This window comes from Lepisosteus platostomus, chromosome 13, assembly GCF_059453375.1.
Source record: "Lepisosteus platostomus isolate fLepPlt1 chromosome 13, fLepPlt1.hap1, whole genome shotgun sequence".
Classification (NCBI taxonomy): domain Eukaryota; kingdom Metazoa; phylum Chordata; class Actinopteri; order Semionotiformes; family Lepisosteidae; genus Lepisosteus; species Lepisosteus platostomus.
This window is the reverse complement of record NC_142623.1, coordinates 10,257,509-10,284,604: the sequence shown is the minus strand read 5'-3', so window position 1 is coordinate 10,284,604 and position 27,096 is coordinate 10,257,509. Positions and strand designations below refer to the sequence as shown.

The 27,096-nt window shown below is 40.8% G+C and overlaps 2 protein-coding genes across 4 annotated transcripts; one reads left to right on the top strand and one right to left on the bottom strand.

Annotated features, from left to right (window-relative positions):
• Positions 1 to 1,209: 1,209 nt before the first annotated feature.
• zcchc17 (zinc finger, CCHC domain containing 17) lies at positions 1,210 to 14,961 on the bottom strand. Of its 3 annotated transcripts, none has more exons than XM_088603078.1 (9): positions 14,858 to 14,961; positions 13,256 to 13,376; positions 12,608 to 12,652; positions 11,395 to 11,452; positions 9,342 to 9,442; positions 8,384 to 8,475; positions 6,696 to 6,796; positions 6,012 to 6,151; positions 1,210 to 3,292 (listed from the first exon to the last, which is right to left on the bottom strand). In XM_088603078.1, exons 2-9 carry the CDS (start codon positions 13,295 to 13,297, stop codon positions 3,047 to 3,049), a joined length of 825 nt encoding a protein of 274 aa, XP_088459204.1. In that variant the 5' UTR covers positions 13,298 to 13,376; positions 14,858 to 14,961; the 3' UTR covers positions 1,210 to 3,046. The 3 variants fall into 3 exon arrangements, with proteins under 3 accessions (XP_088459204.1, XP_088459203.1, XP_088459205.1); XM_088603077.1 differs by having other exon boundaries at positions 14,753 to 14,907; XM_088603079.1 differs by lacking the exon at positions 12,608 to 12,652 and having other exon boundaries at positions 14,753 to 14,906.
• A 2,731-nt stretch (positions 14,962 to 17,692) lies between these two features.
• snrnp40 (small nuclear ribonucleoprotein 40 (U5)) lies at positions 17,693 to 26,612 on the top strand. The gene is made up of 10 exons (XM_088603076.1): positions 17,693 to 17,965; positions 18,922 to 19,051; positions 19,543 to 19,636; positions 20,483 to 20,648; positions 21,303 to 21,425; positions 21,937 to 22,057; positions 22,373 to 22,455; positions 22,811 to 22,872; positions 24,880 to 24,983; positions 25,894 to 26,612. Exons 1-10 carry the CDS (start codon positions 17,846 to 17,848, stop codon positions 25,941 to 25,943), a joined length of 1,053 nt encoding a protein of 350 aa, XP_088459202.1. The 5' UTR covers positions 17,693 to 17,845; the 3' UTR covers positions 25,944 to 26,612.
• The last annotated feature ends 484 nt before the right edge of the window (positions 26,613 to 27,096 follow it).

The window sequence follows — 27,096 nt, the reverse complement described above, 5'->3', positions numbered from 1 at the left end:
GCCACCATACTAATGAAGATCTGACTGACACTTAAGCCCTGAGAGATTTTGCCCAGATGGCACTGGATGAAAGAGCTAATTCTCAAAACTGGTGTATGAATCAATAGGCTTTAAGCAACCTCGTTTCCTACGCTTAAAGGTGTCCTATTCATTATTTCAATGTCAGCTGGAAAAGGAATATCCACAAATACAGCAAAGCTTCAGGAATTTCTATTCAATGTGAAGATGAGCAAGTATGAGCATGTTTGTGTGTGTCCAGTGATGGACTGGTGTCCTGTCCAGGGTGTATCCTGCCTTGTGCCCGCTGCTTGCTGAGGTAGGCTCTGGTTCCCCCATGACTCTGAATTAGATAAAGTGGTTAGAAGATGGATGGGTGGTGATTATACGATAATTTAATGCATTTTACAAGGTACAAGTTCATCATTTTATATTTCTACATTTTCATATGTAATACTTTATAAAAAATGAAAGGGTGATTGCTGTTCTACAGTAGTGTGACTGGATGGGGGGGGGAGGGGCTGTAGTATGAAATAAAGGCGGTGTATTTCCTGACCCACTTACATCAGAACTACATCATCTGCAAAAATGTTGAAGCTCACAGATATGAATAGATAAGATCAATCTGGGACTGATGAATCGGAAGCAACAAAGAGATTGGGGCAGGAAGGATGACCCTCATTTCTAGCCTTTATAAAGCATTTAACATCTCAGAAAATCCAGAAGATGGGTTCCCAGGGACCAGTGGAGATAAGACAGAAGCTGTTTGACAGCTCATTGCATTAAATGTAAAAGTATTGCACTGGTTAGAGAGATTGTAGTAGATAAAATGCAGTAAATACTGAAATAAAAAATTAAAGGAGGTCTATTAAAATCATACATTTCTTTTAAAAGCTAAATTAAATGTGTGATCCAAGCACATCTGAAAAGCATTTCTATGTTGGAAAATTTCAGGTCACACGGAATATCAGCAGATACAGGGCTGTACAGTGCTGATGCCCAGCATTTAAATTTAGAAACATTCCCAGACAAGCCAAAACAATCTGTATCCCCTGTCATGTGTCTGACATGCTGAGCTAGGTGACAGGCTTTGCCAAGCAGGTCAGAGGATGGCAGGAGTAAGTGTAGGACAGCCTGAAGAGACAGACTGACCTGGGTAAAAACAAAACCGACCCAACTCCCAGGCACAAACTGCAGCCCAGAACTTGATGGTACCTGTACATGTTTGTTTATTGAAGACTTCTGAATAGAAAACCACCATCAGGTACTGAGTTAGCAATGTATGGAGGGCTATTGATTTGAATTTTTTACCTCATCTGCAAAACTGTCCCCAGTTGCTCACTAAATGTTTGCTGCTGCTCTAGAGGTTGCACAAAGGACAGTGAATTTTGTGGTTTCAGAAGTCACCCAGATAAGTAAAGGGTTAATATTCTGACTGGGTAAATCGTGTAGGTCAGAATCCCCATGAACCTTTACACCAGTCACTGCAGATTAATTAATCAATAGCATTTTCAATAAGCTACTCAAATGTAAAAGGCAACTAGTCAAAGTCAATCAAAAGCCAGCCCAGAAAGCACCTTAAAAAATATTTTCATTCAACAGAAATCTGCAAGAATAAAATGTGTTGCAGTGTTACCTTGGAGGTTGCCCAATACATAGTTTCCATCTCATTGATACAAAAAATACCCCTAGCACAAAAATGTCTTATCATTGTTAATTTAGTTACAAGAAGCACTGGACACTACAGCCCTGGAAAACATTCAGATAAGAACAACCAGATAAGTTCCTGGTAAGGCTGCGAGAATGTGCTTGTCCTTGAACAGATGAGATTACAAGAGGTCATGACAGACACTGAGAATCCTGAAGGTACAGACAAGATTAATACAGTGGGCTCCTTCAGGATCTACAGCAGGACACAGCAAAAAAGTGAAATGAAGATTGCAGGACATCTGAGATTAGGAATTGGAGGCACTTCTAGAGGTGGGAGGAGCAAACTTCCCCACCACATTGTTGAAGCCGATTTTCCAGTGTTCTTCAAGAAATGGCTGGGAGAGATTCTCTGATCAAAATGCCATTGATCTGTAGCCTCTCTTGTATTCTTACCTAATTCATCTCTTGCTCATTTGGAAACCTCACTTCATAAATGTGAAGAATTATTTTTCCAAAGTAAAATCATTATGTTCCTTAGATGTCTCATCTAAGAATATGCAGCTGCTTTAGATGGTTTTGGCATAGAACAAGACCTAATGGATTCATAATCAATTCCAAAGTGGTAGCCTGCATAAGCAATAAAATACACCAGCAATTATACAGTATACAGCAAAGTTTTAACAAAGATGTCTCAAATAATCGTATTTATAAAAAACACAATACAACCAAGGAAACTCTGTTGTGGATGATGTCCAAAATTTTTTAAGCCTTTTTAGAGTGTTTTACATTTAGCATTTTTGTACATTATGTAAATATTTTTTGTTGAGCACACAAATTCCTAGTCTATGTGATACTGCAGCCCCAACAGCAAGAGAGGAGTCTCCGAGATCTACACTGAGAGACTATCGTACTGCTCTGTGGATGAGAAACTACAGTATCCCTCAGTCTTTGAAAACATCTGATCTGGTATCAATTACAACTGCAGATGTGCCTATCACTAAATTTGTACCTTAATTGATCACACAAATTTACGATAAACTTCCTATCAGTATGAATTTGAATGACACATGCACAAATACCTCTAAGTATAACAGTAATATGTACATTTTACAATTACAGCTGTATTAAAATATGATGGTAAGGTCTGCAGTAAATTGGTGATAACTACACAAAAATACCTCTGCAACTAAATTCAGCCACCAATGCTGCAGTATTAATTTTGACTTAAAGTCCTAAATTAAGCCATTTGCTGTGAAGCTAGAGGCCTTTGCCTAGATGTGGGGCCCTGTCTCCAGGCATCTTACAGCTGTTTCCTCTCTGAGAGGTGATCGGTGGCCCTAACTTCTGTCACAGCAGCACGTCAGCCAGGACTGGGCTCCACCCTCCCAGTCATCATCGCTCAGTCGCGCTTCCGGTGGGCCTTGTGCTTCTGTTTCTTGTGCTTCTTGCTCTTCTTCTTTTTCTGCTCCGAGGAGGAGGAGGACCGCCTGTGCTTCTTGCTGGATGAGCGCCTCCTCTTGGTAGGTCTGGGGTCATCTTCGTCGGAGCTGGAGTCCGAGCCGTCGTCGCTGTCCGAGCCGGACGAGCTGTGGAGCTGCTCCTGGAGCTTCTTCTTCATCTTCTTCTTCTTCTTGGTCTTCTTCTCCTGAGGGGTCAGAACAGAGGGCACGTCAAATGCCGGGGGTGCCCATGCACTAGCAGCAATGTCTGACCGAACCATTGTGGTCAGCAAATGGACAGTCGCCGAAGTGTGAAAAGAAACAAGATTTGACTCACTGAACTCCATCTACAAGAGTTTATATATTATGTGCTAGTGTACCAACATACATACTGGATGCAAAAGTAAGAGGGCTAAAAACCATAGAGAAATATCTGAAATATAGAGAAATATATATATGTAAGAAAGACAGCATCAACAAATTTTAAAATAATCCTGAAAATGGCCCTTTTACTTTCACTGCTTTTATCTTTACAAAAGTTATTCTTGCTGTTGCTCACCTGCAGCCCTGTATTGGTTAAAGCAGTTAGAAGATGTATTGATGATCATATATTTATATATTATGTATGCAGTATATTTAGTCCAGGAAACCAGTAACCTGTGATATTCTCTTCAGTGTCCTTACTATCAGTCCCTATCTTCCTCCGTCAACAGTCGCAGCTCATTTCCGACACCTGCACTGCTAACGTCAGAGCAAACCCCCAAACTCCCAAATCGATGACACTCATGGACATGACTACGGCAACTGTAGCCATAAAAAAATCCAGATGAATAAAAGTTGGACCACAGACAAACAGAGCCCATAATTTCAGAAAGAAAAGACAAATGGCTGAGGGTGCAGAAACAGTTGCTAATGGATCTCCTAGCTAACGCAATTTTGGGTTTGGGGTGGGTTACAGAGTTTCAGTGTCTTTCTCCTGTTGGAACACAATAAGGCAGACATTTGAGACCCTGCACTAATCTAAGCAAATACAGAAATTGAAATCTCTTCTTGAAAGAAGTGAGTGAGTTACCTCCCTTGACTGAGTAAGAAATCATTCACAAATCTTAAATTAACGTTTGCCTCAGAGCTTATTAAGACCCTGTAAGTAGTGCATCATTACAGTTGGGAAGGCACTCAGTGTCTTTTCCTCCCCCCCTCATTAAAAGTTTATAAAAGTTAACAATTCTCAAAGATCTTCAGCTAATTTAACAAGACCTGGAAATCATGCGGGATTCTGGCCCTCAATGACAGACTAACAAAAACAATGCTAACTTGTGGTTAAAGTGGTAATGGATTTTGAGGAAAAAAAAGAGCAGCCAGTTTTCAAACATGTTATCCGGAAAAAACGGTCAAGATGATCTCATCCATTTTGTGACTGACGTTTCTATTTTCTGGATCAACTTGATCTGGTTTTCTGTGGGTGTCATTACACTTTTCTGTATTTACAGCTGAAAGAAAGCAGGATTTGACAGACCTTTTCAGCTAGATTTAATTAATAAAGACTGCTCCAAAACCCTCAGCAGAGTTTGGATGTTCTCCCCATGTTTGTGTGGGTTTCCTCCATTCATTCCCATTTCTTCCCACAGTCCTAAGACTTGCTGGTGGGTTAACTAGCTTCCAGAAAAACTGGCCCTGCTGTGAATGTGTGCGTTTGTGTCTGTGTGTGCCCTGAGGTGGACAGGCGTCCCATCCAGGGGGGTGGCTTGCCGAATAGGCTTCGCCACCCTCCCATCCCTGAATTGGTTGAAAATGGATGGATATACATGTTAGATTACAGTAGTTCGAGATTGCTGTTGAGCACCCAGCTGTGTTTTGTCAGTGATGACTGCCAAATTGCACTGAATCTTCTGTTGGCAGACCTACTATGACTGCAGTTAAAGAACCCTCATAGGATTGATGTATCTCATGCACAAAATATCTAACAAAACAGGAATCAATCAGTCAGGTTAATCACTTTCTACCCTCTCAATGATGAATTACCTGATAATAAATGTATAATGACAGCACTGATAAGAACTTCAAAATAAAGCTCTTTAATAATGACAATGTTTCAGCTAATCACTCTATAAGCTATGGGAGTGGAATGTTTGCAGTTGAAGGAATGAAGGGTTTTTCCACACTGAGGTAGAACACACTATACACTTCCACTTAAAGGGTTATCCATACAGTGCCACAATACAATCAAAACCAGTCCTGCTGTGATGCTGTGAGTGTTGTGAACAGCTGAATGGGCTCGCAAACAACAAGGGATTCAGGAAGCAGCTGCTTATGAGGGGAAACATTCAAGCAGCTGTGAGAGACTTCAGTTCCCATCAGAAAAGCCTGGCTCTGTTCCAGACAGACCAGTCTATCAATCAGTCAGAGCTGCTCCAAAAGATTTTGAGAAATTTAAAAAAATATAGATTTTAAAGGTTTCCGCAAGGCCTGTACTCACTTTTCTTTTCTTGTGTTCATGGCTCACACAAAAACACTAAAAGCGGTCGCCTTTAACTGTAAAGGAAGAAGCTTTGATAATTCTCATGAATATTCCGTGTTCATGACATTATACCACAATGTTAATGATCTATTTAACACAAAGATTAATATTTCCTGCAACTACCACATTAATAATCATAATACAGTCTTATTTATATAGCACTTTTCTGAACACTCCTCTCAAAGTGCTTACATAATAAACATAATAATATGAAACCACAAAAAGGTCTGATTTTAACATCACGTTAGACACCATAAGGTTGAGCTTGGTCAGTCTTTCTGCCTGGTTGCCATCAGGTTTGTCTGTGATTAGCACCGTTTTTAACCAGATGCATTTTTCTGTACATTTCTAAATCATTCAAAATGCAGCCTAAAACAGACATTACGGACACTAGTTAAATCATTTACTTTCTTCCTTTTGGTAGGATCTTTCCCCGACTGGCTTGGCTGTTCCTGAAAGCCCTCTCCTGTCTGCTCCTCCTCCTCTTCTGGTAACAAGCTGTACTGAAGCCCTCCGGGCTGTGAAAAGCAGTCTTTTGTGAAATGACCTGAGGTGGGATCGAGACGAACTCATGTTAATGTTATATAACACAGGTTTTAAATACCTGTTCTCAGATTCTGGTATGAAGTTAGCCAATGAAAACCTGACCAATTAATTAATGGAAGGCAAGACGTCAGACATAAAGTGTTTAAGTTACATTTTACAAGTTGGTGCTCCTGGTGGACAGCAGCAAATAAACTGCACAGCTAGACACATTTGCTCATCATCCCTTGTCATTGACCTTACGTAATTGTGCTTCCACCCATTGTTAAATTACTAGATCGTTTTAAAAGCTGCAAATCAAATGAGGCCATTTAACCCATCGTGCTCATTTGGTTGCTTATTGAACCCAGGATCTCCTCTCTCTGCTCTGTCAAGACATTCAGTAAATCCACATCAACAACACGGCTGTTCCAGAACCCAACAATCCTTCTTGTACGTCTTTGAATCATTTACTGATCTCGTTAAGAGTATCTGAATTCTGTCTGGCATATTCTTAATTTTTCCATTTATTATACTGTAATTTTCATCAGTCCCTCCCGAAACCCAACCTTTGCAGCCACATTTCTTGCAGGTGGTATTGAGAACGGCCTCCAGGGTGATCCTCTGTTTGGAGTAATCTCTGAACTCCCGTCTCCTCCGCTCGTCCTGTCTGCAAGCGGAGCAGACAACACCGAGTCAGACAACAGGCAGAGGGCCAGCAAGGTCACCACACTTCAGACTAACTGGGCCTGACTTGTTGAGGTTCAATAACCCAACATACATGAAACGCAGGTTATGAATGAAGTACATCCTGGTTTTGCACAACATTCATTATGTTTACGGAGGAAAATTCAGACTGTATGGATTTACAGCATTATTCCTTCAGCTGCCAGCCATGACACAAGTGAATGCAATCAGCTTCCTAAGGAACCACTGACAATTTCAGGATAAACAATATCCTTTCCACCATCTGGTGTTCCTGGAATGCCCTGGACTTCGTTGTTGCACTTAAGAGTTGCTGTAAATGCAATATTTTTAAGCAAGATACCATTGTCGCTGGTATCCAAGACATTAGGTTACAAAGGACCCAGGCTGGCTCTCTCTTTGCTGTTTACTATTATAGGTTATGCATATGAGAAAGTCAGTATAGACTAAAAAAAAATTAAACCGGTACCTTTGGGTGTTGATTAATAACACCTTTTTCTCCTATTTAAGTGTAAAAAAAAATGTACAAAATGAAAAATAATTAATGAACTATCAGGCTCTAAATCAGGCTCTAAATATTTTGTTAAACTCATAAAAAACATTAACATACTGCAGAATTAAAAACTTTGTTTACATTTCCACCTAAATCCAGACTGGGCACATTTTCAGTCATATAAACTACTATTAGCACATAGGGGAGCATTTCTACAATGCAGCGAATCCATGGTGAAGACTTGCATAATCACAGCACGACATACACACCCAAACTTTCCGTCTGCCGTTGGATTTTCAACTTTTACCAGACAGAAGTTAAAGGGTGTGGCTTAACACCCTTCAAAGAGTATTAGCTGATCTCCAGAACCATTCTCCAAAGCCTTTCTCCCTGGTAATCAATGATGCAGCTGTAAGTGTGGTGGAGTCCTTTAAGTTTTTGGAAATTATGATGTTTAATACCCTTAACTGGGAGACGAATATCACCACTATTGCAACGAAAGCACACCAGAAAATCTACTTTTTGCATCAACTGGAAAACGTTGGTGTTTCCTTAGCCAATTCTAATAGTTTTTCAGGGCCATTATTGAGGGCATTCTGATAGCCTTGGCAAATGTTTGGCTTGGTAACGTATCTGCCTGCTTCCAAGATAAACTGCAGAGTGTTGTTCCCTCCGTGGAGAGGGTCACTGGCTGTCATCTGCCCTCCAATGATGATCTGTACAATTCCAGAGCACAGAAGCAGGCAGACAGGAAAGATTGCTGATGACTTCTCCCACCCTGGTTGCCACCTGTGACATAAACTTCCCTGAGGAAGACTCTACTCGTCTATTAAAAACAAAACCACCCTTTCCTAGGGCTGTCTTTTTGCTTAACCAGAAATCCTAGTTATATGTGCACTACCTTAATGTTAACTATTAGTCTTGTTTGTGTATGGTATATGTAGAATTTTGTAGCAGCAAGTACACCAGAGTAAATATCTTGTATGTAATACAAACTTGGCAAATAAAGGTGGCTCTGAGTCTGAAACAAAGAAAAGAAATGTAGAAAGGGTTACCCACTCTAAGCCAACATTGTTGGGATCCAAATCCTTTCCAGTTCCTTGGTTAACAACTTTCATTGAAAAAGAAAGTTTCACTTTCTCATCTTGAACCTGAAACAACAAAGACTTTTTACTTGTCTGGTAAATTATATCCCATTCACACTAAAGAGGAAAGTACAGCACATGGATCAGAAAGATGTTAGCACTGGGGTTTAACGTGAACACATCATGCATACACTGGGCAGAGAAATGCACACTAAAGCAGTTTTAATACAGTTCTCCAGAAACCCCATGACATCACTGATAAGAACATCATTATGGTTATATAAGCAACATGACCAGTGGCCGAATATATTAGGTATCAATGAATTGAATAACTTGAGTAACATTAGTTCAGTCTGATAACAATAGCATTAAACATGAAAGACCAGCTCACCTGTGCCTTATACACCTGAATACTTCACTGTCTGAGAAGCTCGCAGAACAAAACTATTTGTTGCACCTGTGGAAACTGCCAATTCTAGACAACCAAGTGAGAATTTATATGTTGCGGAGAAATTAAGAGTATTTAGATTAGACTGAGAACTACTGACTACTGCACATTCCAACATGCAGTAGTAGCAATCTGCTTTATGGTTGTCTAAGAGAGGGAAGTGTCAGAAGTGTCCCTGCTACTAATGAGCAGAAACTTTGATCAAGCCAATTGTTAGAGGTTAAACAATACAAGAACATAAGAAAGGTTACAAACAAGGAGGTCATGCAACTCATCTAGCTCATTGGAGTATTTGTAGCTAACTGAGGAACTGTTTTCTGAAACAGCTTCAACAATATATCTGGGTAGCCTGTTCTATACTCCCAGAATGCTTTGTGTGAAGACGTGTCTCCTGTTCTTACATTTACATACACGTTCACATAGTTTCCATTTGTGTCTGCTGCATGAAAAAAAAAAGGGATTCTGTTTTTTTTTCTGGAATTACCTCTTTGCCAATCACCTTCACCCACACCTTCTCCCCAACATCCACAATTTCGGATGGATTGTCCACGCGACAAGAGGACATGTGAGTCCGGTGTACAAGCCCTGGAAGACAAAGGGAAAGGGACTTAGATGTACAGCAGGGGTCCACTTTCAGACACAGGTAAGAGCAGGATGTGTGTATACTCTTCCACCAATGAATACAGCCCAATCAAAACAGAACATGGATCTCTCAAGCAGTGGGGAGTCAAAAGATATGGGATTTCCAATCTACTTTACAGTCATCAAAGGACTAGCTGACAAGGCTTTTTGTAAGCGTGCTATAGTAAGGAAAGAAAGGTTGATGTTCATCAGTTAAAGCACCAATTTAGATGGTCTCAAGGGTTCACAGCTAGCAAAAGTAAAGTCATCAGAATCTACTGAACCAAAGGGACAGCTTGCAGGATTGATATGTTTTAGAAGACCACTAGACAGTCCCTGATCTCCAAGGCCTTCAAGAGCAGTTTACTAGACACCAGAATATACTGTACCTGTAATTACCACTGGAGAGGAACTGACCACTTGGTAGGATTGTACATTTCATTATTATATAACACATTAGATAATCCCTTCAGATTTTTTAAACACTTTGACCATGGAGTTATATTTGTCTTGCAAAAGACTATACTCTACAAAGGAACAAAGGGACAAAGGAACCAATAGAAAAAAAAAAGAAATAACAGCCTAACTATTAACCGTTTGGTGTTCTTATGTGATCTTTGCCAAAATATATTTTTTACTGCTCACAAATGTAATAGCAGGAAAAACAATAGTTCTACAATGTCTCCAGGTTGTTCTTATTTTTCTTACAGGAAACATCTTTATGTAAATCCTATGTAAAGCTTAGGAAATGAAAAACGTTTTACAAACTGACAGTTCTGTGCATGAGAAGTGAGGGAAACTAGTAGTGGATGGAATTGGAGAAAAATAAGTTTAAAGAGTCAGACTTATTGTTCTATTCTGTTCGCATAAAAAGTAAAAAAGATTTTCATACTGTTTTTACATTGTCACTCTGATACATAATTACATACAGAATGTTGTTTTTACAATGTCAATTTGAATAACATTTCGAATGTAGCCACAGACGTAGTGAACACCAGGGGCTTGTAGCTCCGTGAAGCTGCCCCCCCTACAAACAGCACAAATGATGAAACCCACTGCATTCGTTAGTGCTGCATTTGTGCTGCTCGGTTGTGCCGTTGAAAGTAGCATTTGTGCTGCTTTCGCTTCTGAGGTATAGCACCTTATGTTTGGGGGGGTGTGACGTCACCTAGCCCCCCTATAATAGGGCAGGAGAAAGGAACCAGTCTGATTTGTTAGTGCTCCATTGTCCGCAATTGTGTTTCTTTGTTTGCCCAGGAGGTGGCGGTTTATTTTGCATTTATTACCACTATTTGTTGGGCGTTTGTGTGACTTATGAGTGTCTTCAGACAACAAGGTGTGTCCTCACCCTGTATTCTACACCAAGGATTGACCAGAAATATAAAAATAGAGGGACTGTGACCTAATCGTGTTATATTTAGTTACTAAATATTAAGACTTGCAAGTTAAATCCTTTTTTAAGAACACGCAATTGTTGTGTATGTTAACACAGAAACAAAACTGCTGACTATCTTCGCATCCAGTAATTGTGTTTGAACTTACCAGGTGGGTTTATGAGCAGTGAAAGTCGCTGTACATGGTCACATGATTACTCGAAAAATAAAGCGCTATATCTTGGGAACAAAAGCAGCACAAAAGCTACTGCAAAGCTACTTTCAATTGTGCAAACCTACAGAAACCAGCACTAACAAACCAGACCAGTTACATTCTCCTATGCCGTTGTAGGGGGTGACATCAGACCCCCCCAAAAATAAAGCACTTTATCTTGGAAACAAAAGCAGCACAAAAGCTACTGTCAACAGCACAAACTGGCACAAATGCAGCACTACCCGATGTGCTGGGTTTCATCATTTGTGCTGTTTGAAGGGAGGCCAACTGCACGGAGGTTGGGCTTGTGGAAAAGAAATCTCGTTTACCTTGCTTGCGACAGCCTGGGATTTTAATAAAGGCTCCATATTCCATAACAGATGCTACCTGAGAACAATAAAAAGTGGACACAACTGAATAACCCGCAATTATTTTTGTGGAGAAATAAAGACAGTTCAGTTTACTTGTCGTATGCACATGTGCAATTAAATGCATGTGAGATATTATCTCACAGTACAGGAATTATCAGATACATACTGCAAAATGTTGAGACATCTTAGATACTATTACCTTATACATACTGTGCATTATGAGCATCAACAACTTAATCAAAGTAATACCTTGGTATGGGTGAGAAAAATTTAAGCTAAGATGTGCTAGCAATCATTAATTTACATTGATCTTCAAACATCTGATCACATATGAGTTTAAGGTCAACTATGCAGAAGCATCCATTAGTGTGTATTGATGTGTTAATTGCTGTAGTAGCAAATACATCTGTTTCATTGTCAGGTGTTCCTCATCATTAAAATATTTTTTTCCTCTCTACACATCCACAAAGCTCAAAAGTTATTTTTTGTACTACAAAATACAGATCTATAAAGCTTAACTTAAAGCAGATGACAGAAAATTCAGATGATATAATTGTTTCTGCACAAAGAAAGAACAAGAGTGAAAAGAGTAGAAAAATGCACAAAGCTGCATATTGACCTGGCATAGTCAATTTCTATCCATACTGGAACTCCAAATAGTGCTTTCCATCCATCTATTTTCTAACTGCTTTATCTAATACAGGGTGGCAGGGAAGCAAGAGCCTATCCCAGCAAGCAATGGGAGCAAGGTGGGATACACCTTGGACAGGAAGCCAGTCCATCTCAGGGCACACACTCACACAGGGGCCAGTTTTCTCGGAAGCCAATTAACCTATCAGAGGAAAATAGAACACCCAATAGAAACCCACTCAAACACGGGGAGAATATTCGAATTTCGCACAGACAGCACCTCAGGAATTGAACCCAGGACCCCAACGCTATGGCGAACAATGCTATCCACTGCACCACAGTAGTGTTTCTTTTACAACATTCAGACCAGCCTGAGAGGTCAACACTGAAGAACATTGTTGTACCATCTGCTTCTTTTGGCACTGAAAGTCTAGTGGACAAAAAAAGCACTGCCTTTCTATCAAGGAGAGAACAGCCCACAATAGCTGAGCAGGATAATCATGCATTTTGTAACAGGGATGTACATGTTAACAGTACTTACAATGATGAATGCTTCCAGATACAGGGCCCAGCTAAACAGGGCCCCCTGGTGATAAGGAAAGCCACCTGCATTTTATTTATTTACACTCTGCATACGTTAACACTACTTATAAATGTATAACTAACTCAACTTGTGTGCATTAAATATGGAAAGTATGTGATTAGGAACAAGAGTCTAAAACTAACAAATATACAATTTATAGTATTTGAATATTAAGGTTTTTTCTATGCCAAAGTTCACTTCCATTGCAACATTTCAAGATACTGCAGATCAGTATTAATCAAGTCAATTTCACTACACAAGCACACAGCATTAATGTGAGAATGTGAGAATATGTCATATCAATATATTTGGCGATTTCTTCCCAGAAATATGTTTGGCACAGCCAAGGTTGTGACTAGGTTGGACAGGGGTAAGGTCCTCAGTGACAGCACCATAAGGTCACAGGTCTCTCCAGTCAATGGTGTTTGTACTGGCAGTTGTACTTTACCCAGCTGACCAACTTCACTAGCACTCTTAGTAACAGCTGCTTGGCACAGCCTAGGATTTAAACCTGTAACCTGCAGTCGATGACACCCTCACGTTTAATAGATTGACGGGACTCTTATCAATCTGAAATCAAGAGTTTAAACACTGATGCTACCTTACCTCTCCTCTGAGGATACTGTACAGCTCGGGCAGTTCATCCATGGCTGTCCTCTGGTCTGAGATCTATTCTGCTAAACTAATTTGCAGTGTGTGCCTCGACTTCATCTCCTCAGGAAAATTCCTAGGTGAAGTGAAAATAATCCTATTATTCCAAACTATACCTATACATAAAGATACTGGACAAAAAAAAAACAGAAACTCTGAATTGTCACTTGACAGGGTGTTGGGCCACCACCTGCAGCCTGTACGGCCTGTATGTGCTGGGACATGGAGTCTACCAGCATTTTGAATTCTGCAGGAGGGATGTGGCGCCATTCTTCAAGGAGAAAGACAGCCAACTCACTCCGGATTGGCAGAGGTGGAAAATGATAACTCAGGCATAGTGCTAGATTATCTCATAACTGCTCACTTGGGGTCCGGTGAGTGAAAAGACCAGAACATGTGGATAACATCAGTGTCTTGCTCAGACCTATGGCCCACCACTCATGCTCTGTGGGTGGAAAGAAGAGCTGCAACACAGGCTGAAGATAAGCACTCAGTACCATTAAGCAGCGATTACCATTGATCTTGCCTTCTAAGGGAATGAGCACACTCAAACCATTCTTGGAAAATGACAAAACCACCAGGACCCAACACAGAACCAAGGACTGAGGGCTGTAGGGTTCTTTAGGCTGGTGTGACGTGTACTCGTCTGCATGCTGCATGTGGAGAGCACGGTGAAGGATGATTCATCTATTCATCATTGGCCCTAACCAATCATGGCCTCCTAATAATCCCCATCTATGAATTGGCTTCATTACTCTCTGCTCTCCTCCCCACTGATAGCTGATGTGTGGTAAGCATTCTGGCGCACTATGGCTGCCATCGCATCATCCAGGTGGATGCTGCACATTGGTGGTGGTGGAGGGGAGACCCCATTACCTGTAAAGCGCTTTGAGTGGAGTGTCCAGAAAAGCGCTATATAAGTGTAAGCAATTATTATTATTATTATTATCTAGCATATCCCATTTCTTCACTGCTCGGCAGTCTAACGCCTGGGCTCGCCAGAGTGCACTGCAACATGGCAGTTGAAATGGGCTGAGATGTGCAGTCAATAGATCTGCAGTTGGACATTACAACCCCGGAATACGCACTTTTCCCACTTTAGACACCGATGCTCTCGAAACATCAGCCCGGCGAGCTGTCAAACGCGCCCAAATATCCACCCCTTTTCCAAAGTCACTGTGGTCCAGTATTTTTAACACTCGCAATCCCAAGCTTACCCAGAGTATTTACATTTTTGTCCACTACCTCAACAATCACACAGGAGCATTTTAGACATCCCAGTTAACCTAGCCAGCATGTCTTTTTACAAACTGTTGTAACATAAACCTGCTTCCGAAACGTAGGGACGAGAGTGAAAAGAGTAGCAAAACCAAAACTAACTGATCATGCAGCAATAGTGCACAGTACTATTAAACCAAAGGCATATTGCGTCAAACAAACACCATTACATACCAGAACGTCTGCCCTTAGCGAAAACAACATTGCACTTTACTGTATTAAATCTTTTGATATAAGGCAGAACATACTTCCTGAAGAAAACAAAACTAAGTCACTAACCCACGTTCGCATGCCTCAGCAGCTACAAAGAGCAGCAGAGTGCAGTCAGCGCCTGCGTATAACAGGCAGGCTCTACAACCAATACACGGCTCCTTCACTTTCTGTTCCGGGGTGAGAGTCCGCTATCGGATTTAAGGGGGCGGGTTATGGCAGTGCGGGCGAACAAGGAAAGGCCCAATTACATAGACGTAAAATAAAAATACTGTAAATATTATCCAATCAGAATCGTCAGTAGCCTGATGTTCTTTTTGCAGAGTCTCGCCCTATTGTGTTCCCGGGTGGAGCTTGGAATACAGGTGATAGGGTGAGAACACGTCGGTTGAGTTTACATGTTTATTTGATAATAGGGTTTTGATTCGGACTTGAGTAAAAAAATGATGGAGCAGAAGAGATCAAGAAATTAGATGGTGTCCGCGGCTCAGTCCCAGCATCTTAAACAGATACGATTATTTAATTCAAAATACATCATTCATCCCCAGGGGGTCAATTTAAACAGCAAGCGGTGTAACATGCATCGCGGGTGCAGAAGTAGTTATAAAATCTAGCCAGCAGCCATATCACCCTGCAACTCACAACTGGCAACCCACTGAAACTAAGCGGGTGTGAGCCTGGTCAGTACCTTCCTGGGAAAAACTAAGGTTGCTGCTGGAAGAGGTGTTAGTGGGGGCCAGCAGGGGGTGCTCACCCTGCAGTCCATGTGGGTCTTAATGCCCCGGTATAGTGAGGGGGACACTATACTGTAAACAAGCGCCGTCCTTCGGATGAGACGTAAAACCGAGGTCCTGACTCTCTGTGGTCATTAAAAATCCCAGGGTGTTTCTCGAAAAGAGTAGGGGTGTAACCCCGGTGTCCTGGCCAAATTTCCCATTGGCCCTTACCAATCATGGCCTCCTAATAACCCCCCCTCTATGAATTGGCAACATTACTCTGCTCTCTTCCCCACTGATAGCTGGTGTGTGGTGAGCGTTCTGGTGCACTATGGTGCAGGTGGATGCTGCACATTGGTGGTGGTGGAGGGGAGTCCCCATTACCTGTAAAGCACTTTGAGTGGAGTGTCCAGAAAAGCGCTATATAAGTGTATAAGTGTAAGCAATTAATTACACTGACAGAGACTGAAGAACAAGGTTAAAACGGACACTTCCACACAAAGCACTAGGTTGTTTGAAGATTCTATTTTAAATAGTATTTATTACAGAAATTACAGACAAATTGGTGGTTTATGCCACAATATACTTTGTTTTTGTCAAGTGTTTTATGTCATGACGCTTGCATTTGTACCCCAAAACACTTGGAAATCTGTGAAGTTTCTAAATATAATTGGCACTGATAACCGCTCCTCTTTACTGTCTGGTTTCTATTGCAGTACTTAAAAACAGAACATTTTTTTTCCAGCCACTTTTCTTAATTCAGATTCTGTTTCTAAAACTTAATTGCAATGTAAAATACAAATAGTATCATCTACCACAGAGGTGGCAATTTACTCCAGGGGTTGACCTCTTCGTGGTGCGGTGGCTCTGTAGCTAAGGATCAGCGCCTGTAGCTGGTGGAAGGTTGCCGGTTTATATCCTGCAGCTGGCAGAAAAATCCTATTCCGTTCGGATCCTGAACAAGGCCCTTAACCCCTAACTGCTCCAGGGGCACTCTGACCCCAAGCTTCCCTTCCTGTCTATATCTCCTGGAGAGCAAGCTGGGGTATGCAAAAAGAGAAATCCTAATAAAAGAAATTGTATATGGCCAGTAAAGTGAACACGCACAGGGGTCAATTACTTGTCAAATACTCCCAGGCAGTTAACCGAGATAATTTGACTGCTTGATTAGGCTGTTGACACACTGTAATGAGCACCCCAGCTAAATACCTACATCATAAACCACCAACAAACATTTCCATGCCTATGCTACAAAGAACCTTGCAGCACAAATTCCAACATCCTATAAGCTGACTTAGTAATAATAATAATAATAATAATAATAATAATAATAATAATAAACTTTATTTTATATAGAGCATTTAAAGGTGACTTCTCAAAGTGCTTTACAGAATGACAACAACAGTAAATAAAAAGAATACACAAGATAAAACACAATTTCAATATACAGAGGAGACCATGGATGGTGGTACTAAGAAAAGCAGAGGGGTGAAGAATGGAACCAGTTAAGTAAAGGCTTTTCTAAAGAAGAAGGTTTTGAGTCTGGATTTGAAGGAGCTTAGAGAAGGTGACTCTCTGACATCCTTGGGCAGAGAGTTCCAGAGCTTGGGGACATAACAGGAGAAGGCCCTGTCATGTAGACGGGCTTGGGGGACAGTAAGGAGACCAGAATTAGAAGAGGGAAGGTTGTGAGGTGGGGAGTAGGGCGATAATAGTTCAGACAGGTACTGAGGTGCCAAGCCATGCAGAGCCTTGTAGGTGAGCATGAGGATTTTAAAGTCCACACGGAATTTGACAGGAAGCCAGTGCAAGGACTCCAGAAAAGGAGTAATGTGATCATTTGCACTAGACCTGGTCAGGATTCTGGCTGCTGAATTTTGGACATACTGCAGTTTGTTCAAAGTAGATTTAGATACCCCAGCGAGTAGAGCATTACAGTAGTCAATTCGAGAGAACACAAATGTGTTGATCAGCTGTCCGTGCAGCTACGTACAGTGTCCATTCAGTTTTTCAGTATAACAGACAGGCATTTCAACCAATACACAGCTGCTCTACTTTCGGTTCCGGGGTGAGAGTCCGTCTATCGCACTCTAGGGGGAGGCGGCGGGGCGGGTGAAAAATAAGGCGACCAATTACATAAGACGTAAAATAACAACCTCTAAATATTATCCAATCAGAATCGTCAGTCACCGGAAGTTCTTTCAGCGGATGCTCGCCGCGTTTGTGTTGTTGGGTGCTCTTGGATGTGGTTCGGAGTTTAGCTATTTAGTTGAAAAGGCAACGGTTGTATCGACATATTCATTCGAAAGTAACGTTTTGATTTGAAATTGAGTAAAAAGAAATGATAGAGCAGAAGAAGAGGAAGGGAGTAGGGCCAACGGAGATGGCTCTGGTTCCGACGAACAAGAGACCAAGAAATGAGCTGGTGGCCGCGGCTCAGTCCCAGCAGCTCATGCAGATGGTAGGAACTAAAAATACGTTGGCTGAATAATGCGTATAGTTCATTTTATTTTACCGAGTTCTTTGTGTTCTGCGAATTATAGCCTAAACGACACCAACTTGTTATTTACAGTCGAGATATGGATGTTTTGACACACTGTACTGTTTTAAATTGAGTTCCGCCTCTTCTTTATTTTAAAAATCGGAACACCTGTTATTTGTATTTGAAATCGTGGTTAATATTTGGTAACATCAGTTCATGTTCGTTGAACATTTCAACGGCCTCAGTGCTTGATTTTGCAGTAGTGTTCGTGCAGGTTTTGACCTAAAATTCACCTAAGTTTCATACTAACAAATCATATTTCTGTTTAACAAATCAGATTTATCACAGCTAAAAAATTGCTTTATAATCCTAATGCTAAGTCTGAAACTACACTGCATATATAGTATGTGTAAAGTACAATAGCCAATTTAAATTTATTAGTTTGTGATCTGATCATTAAATCCTGCTTGTGAAATGTTAATTTCTTCTTTGTTTTATATTATTTTTAAAATCGGGCGCAATTATCAACGCAAAGATTGCAACGCCGAGTCTTCAAAGAAGAAGATGCGAAGGTTGTGACAGAAAGATGTAGTTTATCGAGGACTCCGGTCCATACACAGGAAGCCTAGTCTTAATTCTAGCTGGGAAAGTTTGTTTTGCCCTGTTTGTAGTTTAAAGATAATTTTTGTTAATGAGAAATCTAAAACATGTCTGTAAATGTACATGTTTAGAATACTTTTTGGAATTGGGGAAGGTGTTCAGATGTATATGAAATCGTTTGCTGAACACAGGATTGTGGATGCAAAAGCCTCTCGTCTTAAAGACAGTCCTGCTCAACTGGAGCTGATTAGATTTTATTGTGCTGTTTGTATGAACTTCTGCCCTGAATATTATGGCTAATCTGACTCTGTACCCTCTTGTCTGTGTAATCACAGGGCCCCCCACGAAGTTCCAGTTTGCAGGCTCCTATCATGCTTCTCAGTGGCCATGAGGGAGAGGTCTACTGCTGCAAGTTTCACCCCAATGGGGCCACGCTGGCATCCGCAGGCTACGACAGGCTGATCTGTGAGTACTTGTGATCAATTTCTTTTCCTGAGGTAATAAAAACACATGTATTAGTTCAGGTGGGTAGCTGCGTCAGCATGCGTAGGCTGCAAAGGAACAAGTAATAGGTTTATTCCGTGCTGGGGAAAAAAGAAGAAAGAAAACAACGTTTCGGCCGTGGAGCCTTCTTCAGGTGTGAGCAAATCGCATGCATGTTTGGTGTGTTGCGATTGGAGTAGAAGCAAAAGGACACTTAGACTGTGTGGCCAGCCTCTGTTCACCAGACCCCTAAAACAATTCTTTACAAAGTATGAGAGAGTATGACTTCACTCTTGTGTTTCCTAGGAAAGACTCGATTGAATACGATTTGTTCAAGGAATTTGAAAATCTCCTTATTTTTTTTGAAGAAGCAGTTGCATGTCCTTAGGGGTTCAGTACCCAAGATCATTTAAAAACAGTGTGTACAGAACATTCTTGGGCTTAATCTAGTTTTCTGCTATTTTTGCTTTCAGTGCTATGGAGTGTTTATGGGGATTGTGACAATTACGCCACTCTGAAAGGCCACAGTGGAGCCGTCATGGAGTTGCATTATAACACAGATGGCAGGTAATGTATACATACCTAAATTGTTTGATTTCTACAAAGGTTCTCCTTAGTTAAATAAGAAGATTGTGTTCATATGAATGGGTTTTTTATTCATAAACTTATGCAGCAATGTAGTTTAATTCCTCTACTTTTCAACAGTACTTTCTAGGTCCTTTTGTGTTGCTTACTGTATGCTTAGTTGAGAGCTTATTATTACTTTGAATCTGAGCAATCTAGCCTGGCAACATCTCACACATTGGACACCAAAGCTGTGTACCTTAAACAGTAGTTGATCAGCTGACTGCTGTGTGTGATTCTGGATTTAAACTTTATTTAGAAGATTTTAAGGGGCAGTAGTACACAGAATCAGATTATTCACATTAATCTGTTACCTGTATCATCATTGTACTTTCAGCATTCCTTTGGTTCTGTTAACATTTCTAGACTGGACACCTCACAGAAATGCTTTAAAAAGACAGTATAATAGTGCAAAATAGAGCTGAAATTTCCCCGAGTTTCATAATCCTGTATAGCTGGGCCAACCTGGAAGCATCAGATTCCTAGTTTTAAATGTCACCACCCAATTGTCTTGCTCTGATTGGTCAAGTGATTGAAGATGGCAGTTCATTCCCCATATAACCCTCACTCCACAGCATTCTGGGGAATGTGGTTCAGACAAGACTCTCCACCCTGTCTGTACTTACTGCCCTTTTACAGACAGCAATGAGTAGCATGACAGATTGTACAGAAGCGTTCAGAAGGCACAAAACTGAGATATCGGAGTAGGACAAAGGACCTGAAAGCTGCTCTTTTTAATGTTCCTAACATGCACTACCCCTCATTGCAAGCACCGCTTTTGCTCTGCAGCTTGCTCTTCTCAGCCTCCACAGACAAGACAGTGGCCGTGTGGGACAGCGAGACAGGAGAGCGGATCAAGAGGCTGAAAGGGCACACGTCGTTCGTGAACTCCTGTTACCCAGCCAGACGAGGGCCGCAGGTGGTCTGCACAGGCAGCGATGATGGCACAGTTAAAGTAAGTGTTTCAAGTTCCCTTGTGTGCTTTTCAACATTTTGGAGATTCTTAGAAATGAAAGTTGTAGTTTGATATGGAGAACTATTAAAAAAACAAGGCTTGTGTCTCAATGGAGAACTGCCTTTTCCCTTCAGATGTCACCTTGTTACATGCAGAGTAAAAAATGAAGGGTGTGAGCTTGATTTTACTTGGCATTGAATGTTATTGTTTATTTGATCTCTTTAAATTCAGAAGGTCACAATTTTAAATGTGTGTGGTCTGGGTTGAAGAAAGATCTTATCTGTCACAGAGCACTGTTGTCTTACTGTGCATGTGGTTCCAGCTCCTTCGGAACAGTCTCCTAGGATGGGGGTTTCCAACATTGCCTCTGGAGAGCCTCAGTCCAGTATATTTTGTAACTTCCCCTGAATCTTGAATAAAAGAGGTTGGACAGTCTCGTAAATTATTCTGGAATTAAAAAAGGTATTTTAACTAAGCATCCCTGGCCCTTGACACGTGAAAGGTATTTGGTGGGTTTTTGTTATATCCAGATGAATCTAATCTAGCACAGTTAAATTGGTTTTTGCTGATTTAGTTAAGGCTTTTAAGTCAAATTCTGTTTTGTTTTTTTTTAAAAAGAGGCCTTAAATGCAAAGCTTTAATTTATCTTTGTAGCTTTGGGACATTCGGAAGAAGGCAGCTGTGCACACCTTCCAGAACACGTACCAGGTCCTGGCTGTCACCTTCAATGACACCAGCGACCAGATCATCTCAGGAGGGATTGACAATGACATTAAGGTGAGTGTCTGCCTGTCAGTCCTCTGCTTATTTGGCTGGACACTTGAAGTCAAGCATGTGCATCTCAGCGTGGTCTTGAAGTTATATTGTAACGGACGCTCCAGGTTCTGTCAGCAGCGTGGGAAATAACAAGCTCACTGACAGTTGTATTGCCAGTTTCATTACAGTGGGGTGTGCTAATCAGGCACAGGAGAAAGTGCAGGCTGGACACAGGGGAGGGATTCACGTTGTCAAATTTAGCTGATTACTATAATTTTGTGATCCCTTTTGTTTGTTTTTAGTTGATCAGCATTATTTTAATTAACCTAAAGCCAATGCATTAGTACTGTAATTATCCTATAAAGCAGGGTTATGTTTTTAACCATACATACTGTATACTGTAGTCCATTATGCAGCGGTGTAGGGGTTGATTTACCTTATATGTAAATCTGGCTAGTCACAACGAGACCCTGCTATGTTTTTGCTCTGCTGCCCTAATTAAAACGAATGCTTTGCCGATGTCCTTGAACAGGTGTGGGACCTGCGGCAGAACAAGCTGATATACACCATGCAGGGACACGGGGACTCTCTGACTGGCCTGAGCCTCAGCTCGGAAGGCTCCTACCTGCTCTCCAACTCCATGGACAACACAGGTAAGCACTCGCTAGGCCTTGAGGTTGGTGGCTAGTTGCAGTTCTAATTAAGTAGCATTGGTGGGTGAAAGGCCAGTGATCCTTGATTAGTTGTGTTTATAATTTAAATGGGACGTGTGGAGATCACACACTCCTTATGATGACGGAATGATGAGCTCTTATAAATGACTGCATATGTAGATGGGCTATTTGAGGTTCATCCAGCACCATCAGTTAATAGGTCTAATTGAAGCAACAGGCATGGGTGATGGTAAAGGAGGAGCCAGAATTGCACATTCAGAACTCTCTTTCTTTATTATATTAATTTTTCTTTAGTTCGAGTCTGGGATGTCCGCCCATTCGCACCAAAGGAAAGGTGTGTGAAGATATTCCAAGGAAATGTTCATAACTTTGAAAAGGTAACTTTGCTGCTTTTTTTCCTGTTCTTTTCCCATCTCTGGTTTATCTGAATTGAGGAAGACAGATGGGAAGGGGGCGTGTTTTTAAAGTGAAAATATTAAAAAGCCAGCCTTTGTCCATTTATCAGGAGGTAATGAATTGGGAAGCTTAATTAAAATTTAATTCATCCAAAGATCTGTAGCAAAATACACATTTTATAAATTGATTATCGTGTACAATATATATTGTCCACATGGGCCATAATCTAACATTGCTTATTTTATTGTTTTATTGAACTTGGGCTGTTTGTTTTAGGGTGTTACATGATTGAAAGTTGTAAATAAAAAGTGTTCATTTTTTTTCCCCCTTCATCAGAATCTTTTGAGGTGCTCATGGTCCGCTGATGGAAGCAAGATTGCCGCAGGCTCAGCAGACAGGTAAGGTATTGGATACTGAGCAGTGATCTTAGATCTAAATGTTACCAGAAAATGAGTTGTATAGCACAGCAGCCTGACCCACTACAGGGCTGAGAAGATGTAGATCCTGGCCGTGTTACAGAAGTGACATCCCCCCCCACTCTGAGCCCGCGAGTGACTGTGATCAAATCCCAGCTGGGGCAGAGCAGAGTTGAGCCCATCACACATGACCCTGTGTTAGAATTGCTCACAGCTAGAGTCTGCTGTGCAGTTTGTCCCTGCTGTCACAGTGGTTCGTCTGTCCTTGACAAGCCAACTTCTTTTACATGTTCTGATCTCTTTACCAGTCTCGCTCTTGGTCACATTTATTTGTGCTCTTCATATTTTGTTATGGATTTGATCACCGCCATCGTATGCCAGTTTTATAATTTTCTTATTTTAATTAAGCTTGCAAAACAATTTGATCTTTAAGAGCCTGTGCAAATGCATCAGCTGCATTTCTTACTTTTGTGTTGTCCGAAGATTTTTCTTATGGTGGAAATACACAAAAACAATTGCAAATGGCACAAAGAAAGCCATTTTTGTTTGTCTCATGTTGCTAGTATTTTATTATTCAACCAATACCTCAGTAGCATCTTAGTTTCTAAAGAATCCCATTCAATGAGCTTCCACAACATGGTCTGGGTTTTGTGTCTAAGCTACCATATTATTTTGTGTATAGAAATGACTTTTCTGTCCTACAAGCACCTATACTTCGCTGTGCTCTAAGGGATCACCACTTGAGATAATGTGGTCCCACTAGATGGAGCTGTTTAGGGAGGTGAAGGGCTTTAGAATTCCCATACATAAATAACATGTTTTTTGCTAGAGATTCTACTTAAATGGGTCATAATAGGGTATAGTAACTGCTACACTGCTGTAAGGATTACCCAATTTGTTTCTGAGTTGTTCATTAGGATTAAAGCATAATTTACTCAGTAGCTCAGGCCAGTTCATTGCATACTGTTTATATTGTCTGGTATTGCTCTGCACTGTAGGCCATATATTTGAAACAGTAAATGACTTCATTATGAATCAGTAGATTTAGTTTCTTAAATTCTGCTAGAGAAATGGTGGATTATCATGAGGAGGTTTTACGCTGCTGAAGGCAAATTGTAGTTTTGTTGAGTTTGCTATTGGAGTTTTCTCATCTAATGGGCTGTATGTAGTTTACTGCTGGAGTATATTAATGTTTTTTGTGGGTTCTGAGTGCCATTTTGCTGGTGTGGGGGATTTGAGCCATAAAATATTGTTACCACATTTGTGCAAATTTACCGATCAGACATTGATTGCACATAAATGTGCAGTGTGGTCTGAATCCACTCCATTGCAATACTGTGAATACAGTATAACTGGTGCTGGAATTACTGTAATTGAAACCTTATGTGGTGACACTGTAGTGCAGTAGTTAGCATTGCTTCCTTGCAGCTCTGTGACCCTGGGTTCATATCCAGACCTGGTGGGCTATCTGCATGGAGATTGTTTGCTCTCCCCATGTTTGCATAGTTTCCTTACCACATTCCAAAGATACTAGTAGGTTAATTGGCTTCTGGGAAATTCGCCCTGGTGTGAATGTGTGTGTTTGTCTGTGTGTGCCCTGTGATGGACCGGCGTCCTGTCCATCATGGGCTGTTGCTTGCCAGGATTGGCTCAGGCTCCCCCATGACCCTGAATTGAGAGAAGTGGTTCGGAAATGAAAGAAAATGAAGACTTGTGCACCTCTCATTTATCCCCTCACCTTTTGCAGCCTGATCAATATCATGTTATTAGGTTCAGTCCATAAACATAGAAAGTCCTATGCTAATAGAATAATTCCATGCAATGCTTGCAATGCTTTATTTTGGCATTGTGTATTTGTGAGTTCTTATCTCAAAGTAGATGTGGTTAATGTCTCTTAACCAAGCAGCATGCACGGATCTAGCACTTTGTCAGTGCCAGTGTAGTGAAATGAAGGCCCATATCAAGTGAAGCATGCCTTGCACGTTGCAGGTTTGTGTATGTGTGGGACACCACTTCCCGGAGAATCCTGTACAAGCTGCCTGGCCATGCTGGCTCTGTCAACGAAGTGGTCTTCCACCCCGAGGAGCCCGTTGGTAAGAGTTGTGTGCAGTATGCACTTTTCTCTCTTGTCATGCCGTAGCACGGACAGACTCCACTGGCGATGGGTATATGTTGTCGAGATTTATGTAAAAACACCCATAACCCCACATGCCAAAATTTGTTTGGGACTTTGGTGGGAAAATTCAAGCTAGTGCATACATGTTCCCAATAATATTGCTGCTGTACAGATAGGATGGTGATGTAACTTTTATTATGGGTTCACAGTATTTCACATGATGTACAGGTTAAAGTATTGAGGATGCAGTTCCCTAGGTGTGAACATCCCCTTCTGTGTATTGCCATTATAAGTTTCCAGGGTTCTAGAATTTCTCAAGTTTTTGTAATAAAACAAACATTAAACAAAATCCTTTTAATGTGCTGTAAATGACCTCACTGAAACTTTGTGCTTTTAGAATCTGCAAAATTGCTTAATTTTTCTTTTTTTAATAGATAAGTTTCTTTTAATTCAGAGTTGTTCAATGTTACTTGGCTCCCACTTGGAGTATTCAGCATATATTCGGTATACTCCTACTTGGCGTGTTCCTCATTATTGAAGGCTTTGGTGTAGTAGTTATTGATTATTATGATGCAATTTCCCACACATAATTCTTGATGTACTGCACCTCCCCTTATCCTACAGGAATGTTGGAAAAGGGATTTGGGGTTTAGATTTTGCACCATTGCAACTGCTTCTGGAATTCTGCTTCTTTTGCTGTTAAACAGTGGTGTGATAAGGGGTCTCCTTGACTATGGATTAATAAAAATAAGCCTCCATGCCTTTGGTATCACAAGCATTACTCTTCGGGGAACTAGTACTTTTTTAGTTGAGATCAATAAAGACTAACTTCAGACTGAAACGAAAGAGATTAAGCCAAACTCATCTTATCTTTTCCTTTGATGCAGTTCTTTCAGGGTCAAGTGACAAGCGGCTGTACATGGGAGAGATCCAGTAGAGGACGCAGGGAAATCAACACCTTGTTTCTGCTTTGGAGTCAAACCACTCAACCTCATTGAATAACTTGGCCAGGCATGTCTCTAGTGCTGTCCTGGGATATGTGCTTTCTACAATCAAGCCACATGGCTTATATCATGCCAGCAAAACGGTCTTTAGATTGGCTTCGCTGGAATTGACACCTCCTGCACAGTCATGAGGATAATCCAAACAGAAGTTGACCCCTTTTGTAAAATAATTTCTGTTGTGAAGGCTGCCACAGAGCGCGTAGGAAATTTGTATGATTTTCCCCGAAAGTATTTTAAGAGGTATTTTAAATAACAGCCTGTAATAATGGGCAGGCAGGATTCTGGATTCCATAACTTGAATGATAGCAGTCTTTAATTACATGAACAGTCTATTCCTGTATTACAAAGTGGAAGAGATTGAAAAACTATGTTTACTGTCATATGCCTTACAGTTAGGTGGCATGTGATGTGAGTTAACTGGAACAGAGTGTTGCATGGTTTCGTTCAAGCTGTCTGAAGGTGGCTCCAGTTAATTCTCCACTGTGTACGTTGTGACTACCAATGTTTCCTGTCGATACGTAAACACTGTCAAACTGTATTTTATGTGAAATGACAGTCATTTCAATTTAAAAATTAAAAGAATGGAATTCAAGTGAAAAAAATGTTTGTGATTATCTGCTATTTTGATGTTCCCGAATATCCTGGGAAAACACAAGCCTTCCTGAAGAGGGTTGAAGTGTTTTACCTTATGGAAAGACTATAAATATTGATAATCCCACTTCTAACTTATTCAATGCTTTATGGAAGATGACCTGGCATCATTTTGTGCTTTGGTCTGCATAGCCATAACTCACCGACAAGTTAGAAGACCGCAGATGTGATACTAGGTAATGATCTTATCCAGTCGTCTTTCAATATTTCTTAAAAATTGACTTATAATAACAATATTCTGCAAGAGTCATGTAGGGTTAAAGCAAAAAGATTAATGTTTTTTTTAAATACTGTGTAATGAATTACCCTCAAGCCTTAATAAGCATATTGTAGAAAAACAGTACATGGTGAGAATATAATGCATACTGGTAAATGTTATGCCAGTGTCTTTATACAAGTTCGTAGTCTGTGCTTTATACAAACAAAAATACCCTT

Bases quoted from the DNA above. Each gene is read 5' to 3' on its own strand.
- snrnp40 (XM_088603076.1), top strand. From the start codon at position 17,846: ATGATAGAGCAGAAGAAGAGGAAGGGAGTAGGGCCAACGGAGATGGCT. The intron at 19,052-19,542 runs GTGAGTACTTGT...TTTTGCTTTCAG, and splicing joins AGGCTACGACAGGCTGATCT to TGCTATGGAGTGTTTATGGG. The intron at 21,426-21,936 runs GTGAGTGTCTGC...GTCCTTGAACAG, and splicing joins GGATTGACAATGACATTAAG to GTGTGGGACCTGCGGCAGAA.
- zcchc17 (XM_088603078.1), bottom strand. From the start codon at position 13,297: ATGGATGAACTGCCCGAGCTGTACAGTATCCTCAGAGGAGAG. The intron at 11,453-12,607 runs GTAAGTACTGTT...TATTGTTCTCAG, and splicing joins ATCTGGAAGCATTCATCATT to GTAGCATCTGTTATGGAATA. The intron at 8,476-9,341 runs GTAATTCCAGAA...TTGTTGTTTCAG, and splicing joins TGAAGGTGATTGGCAAAGAG to GTTCAAGATGAGAAAGTGAA.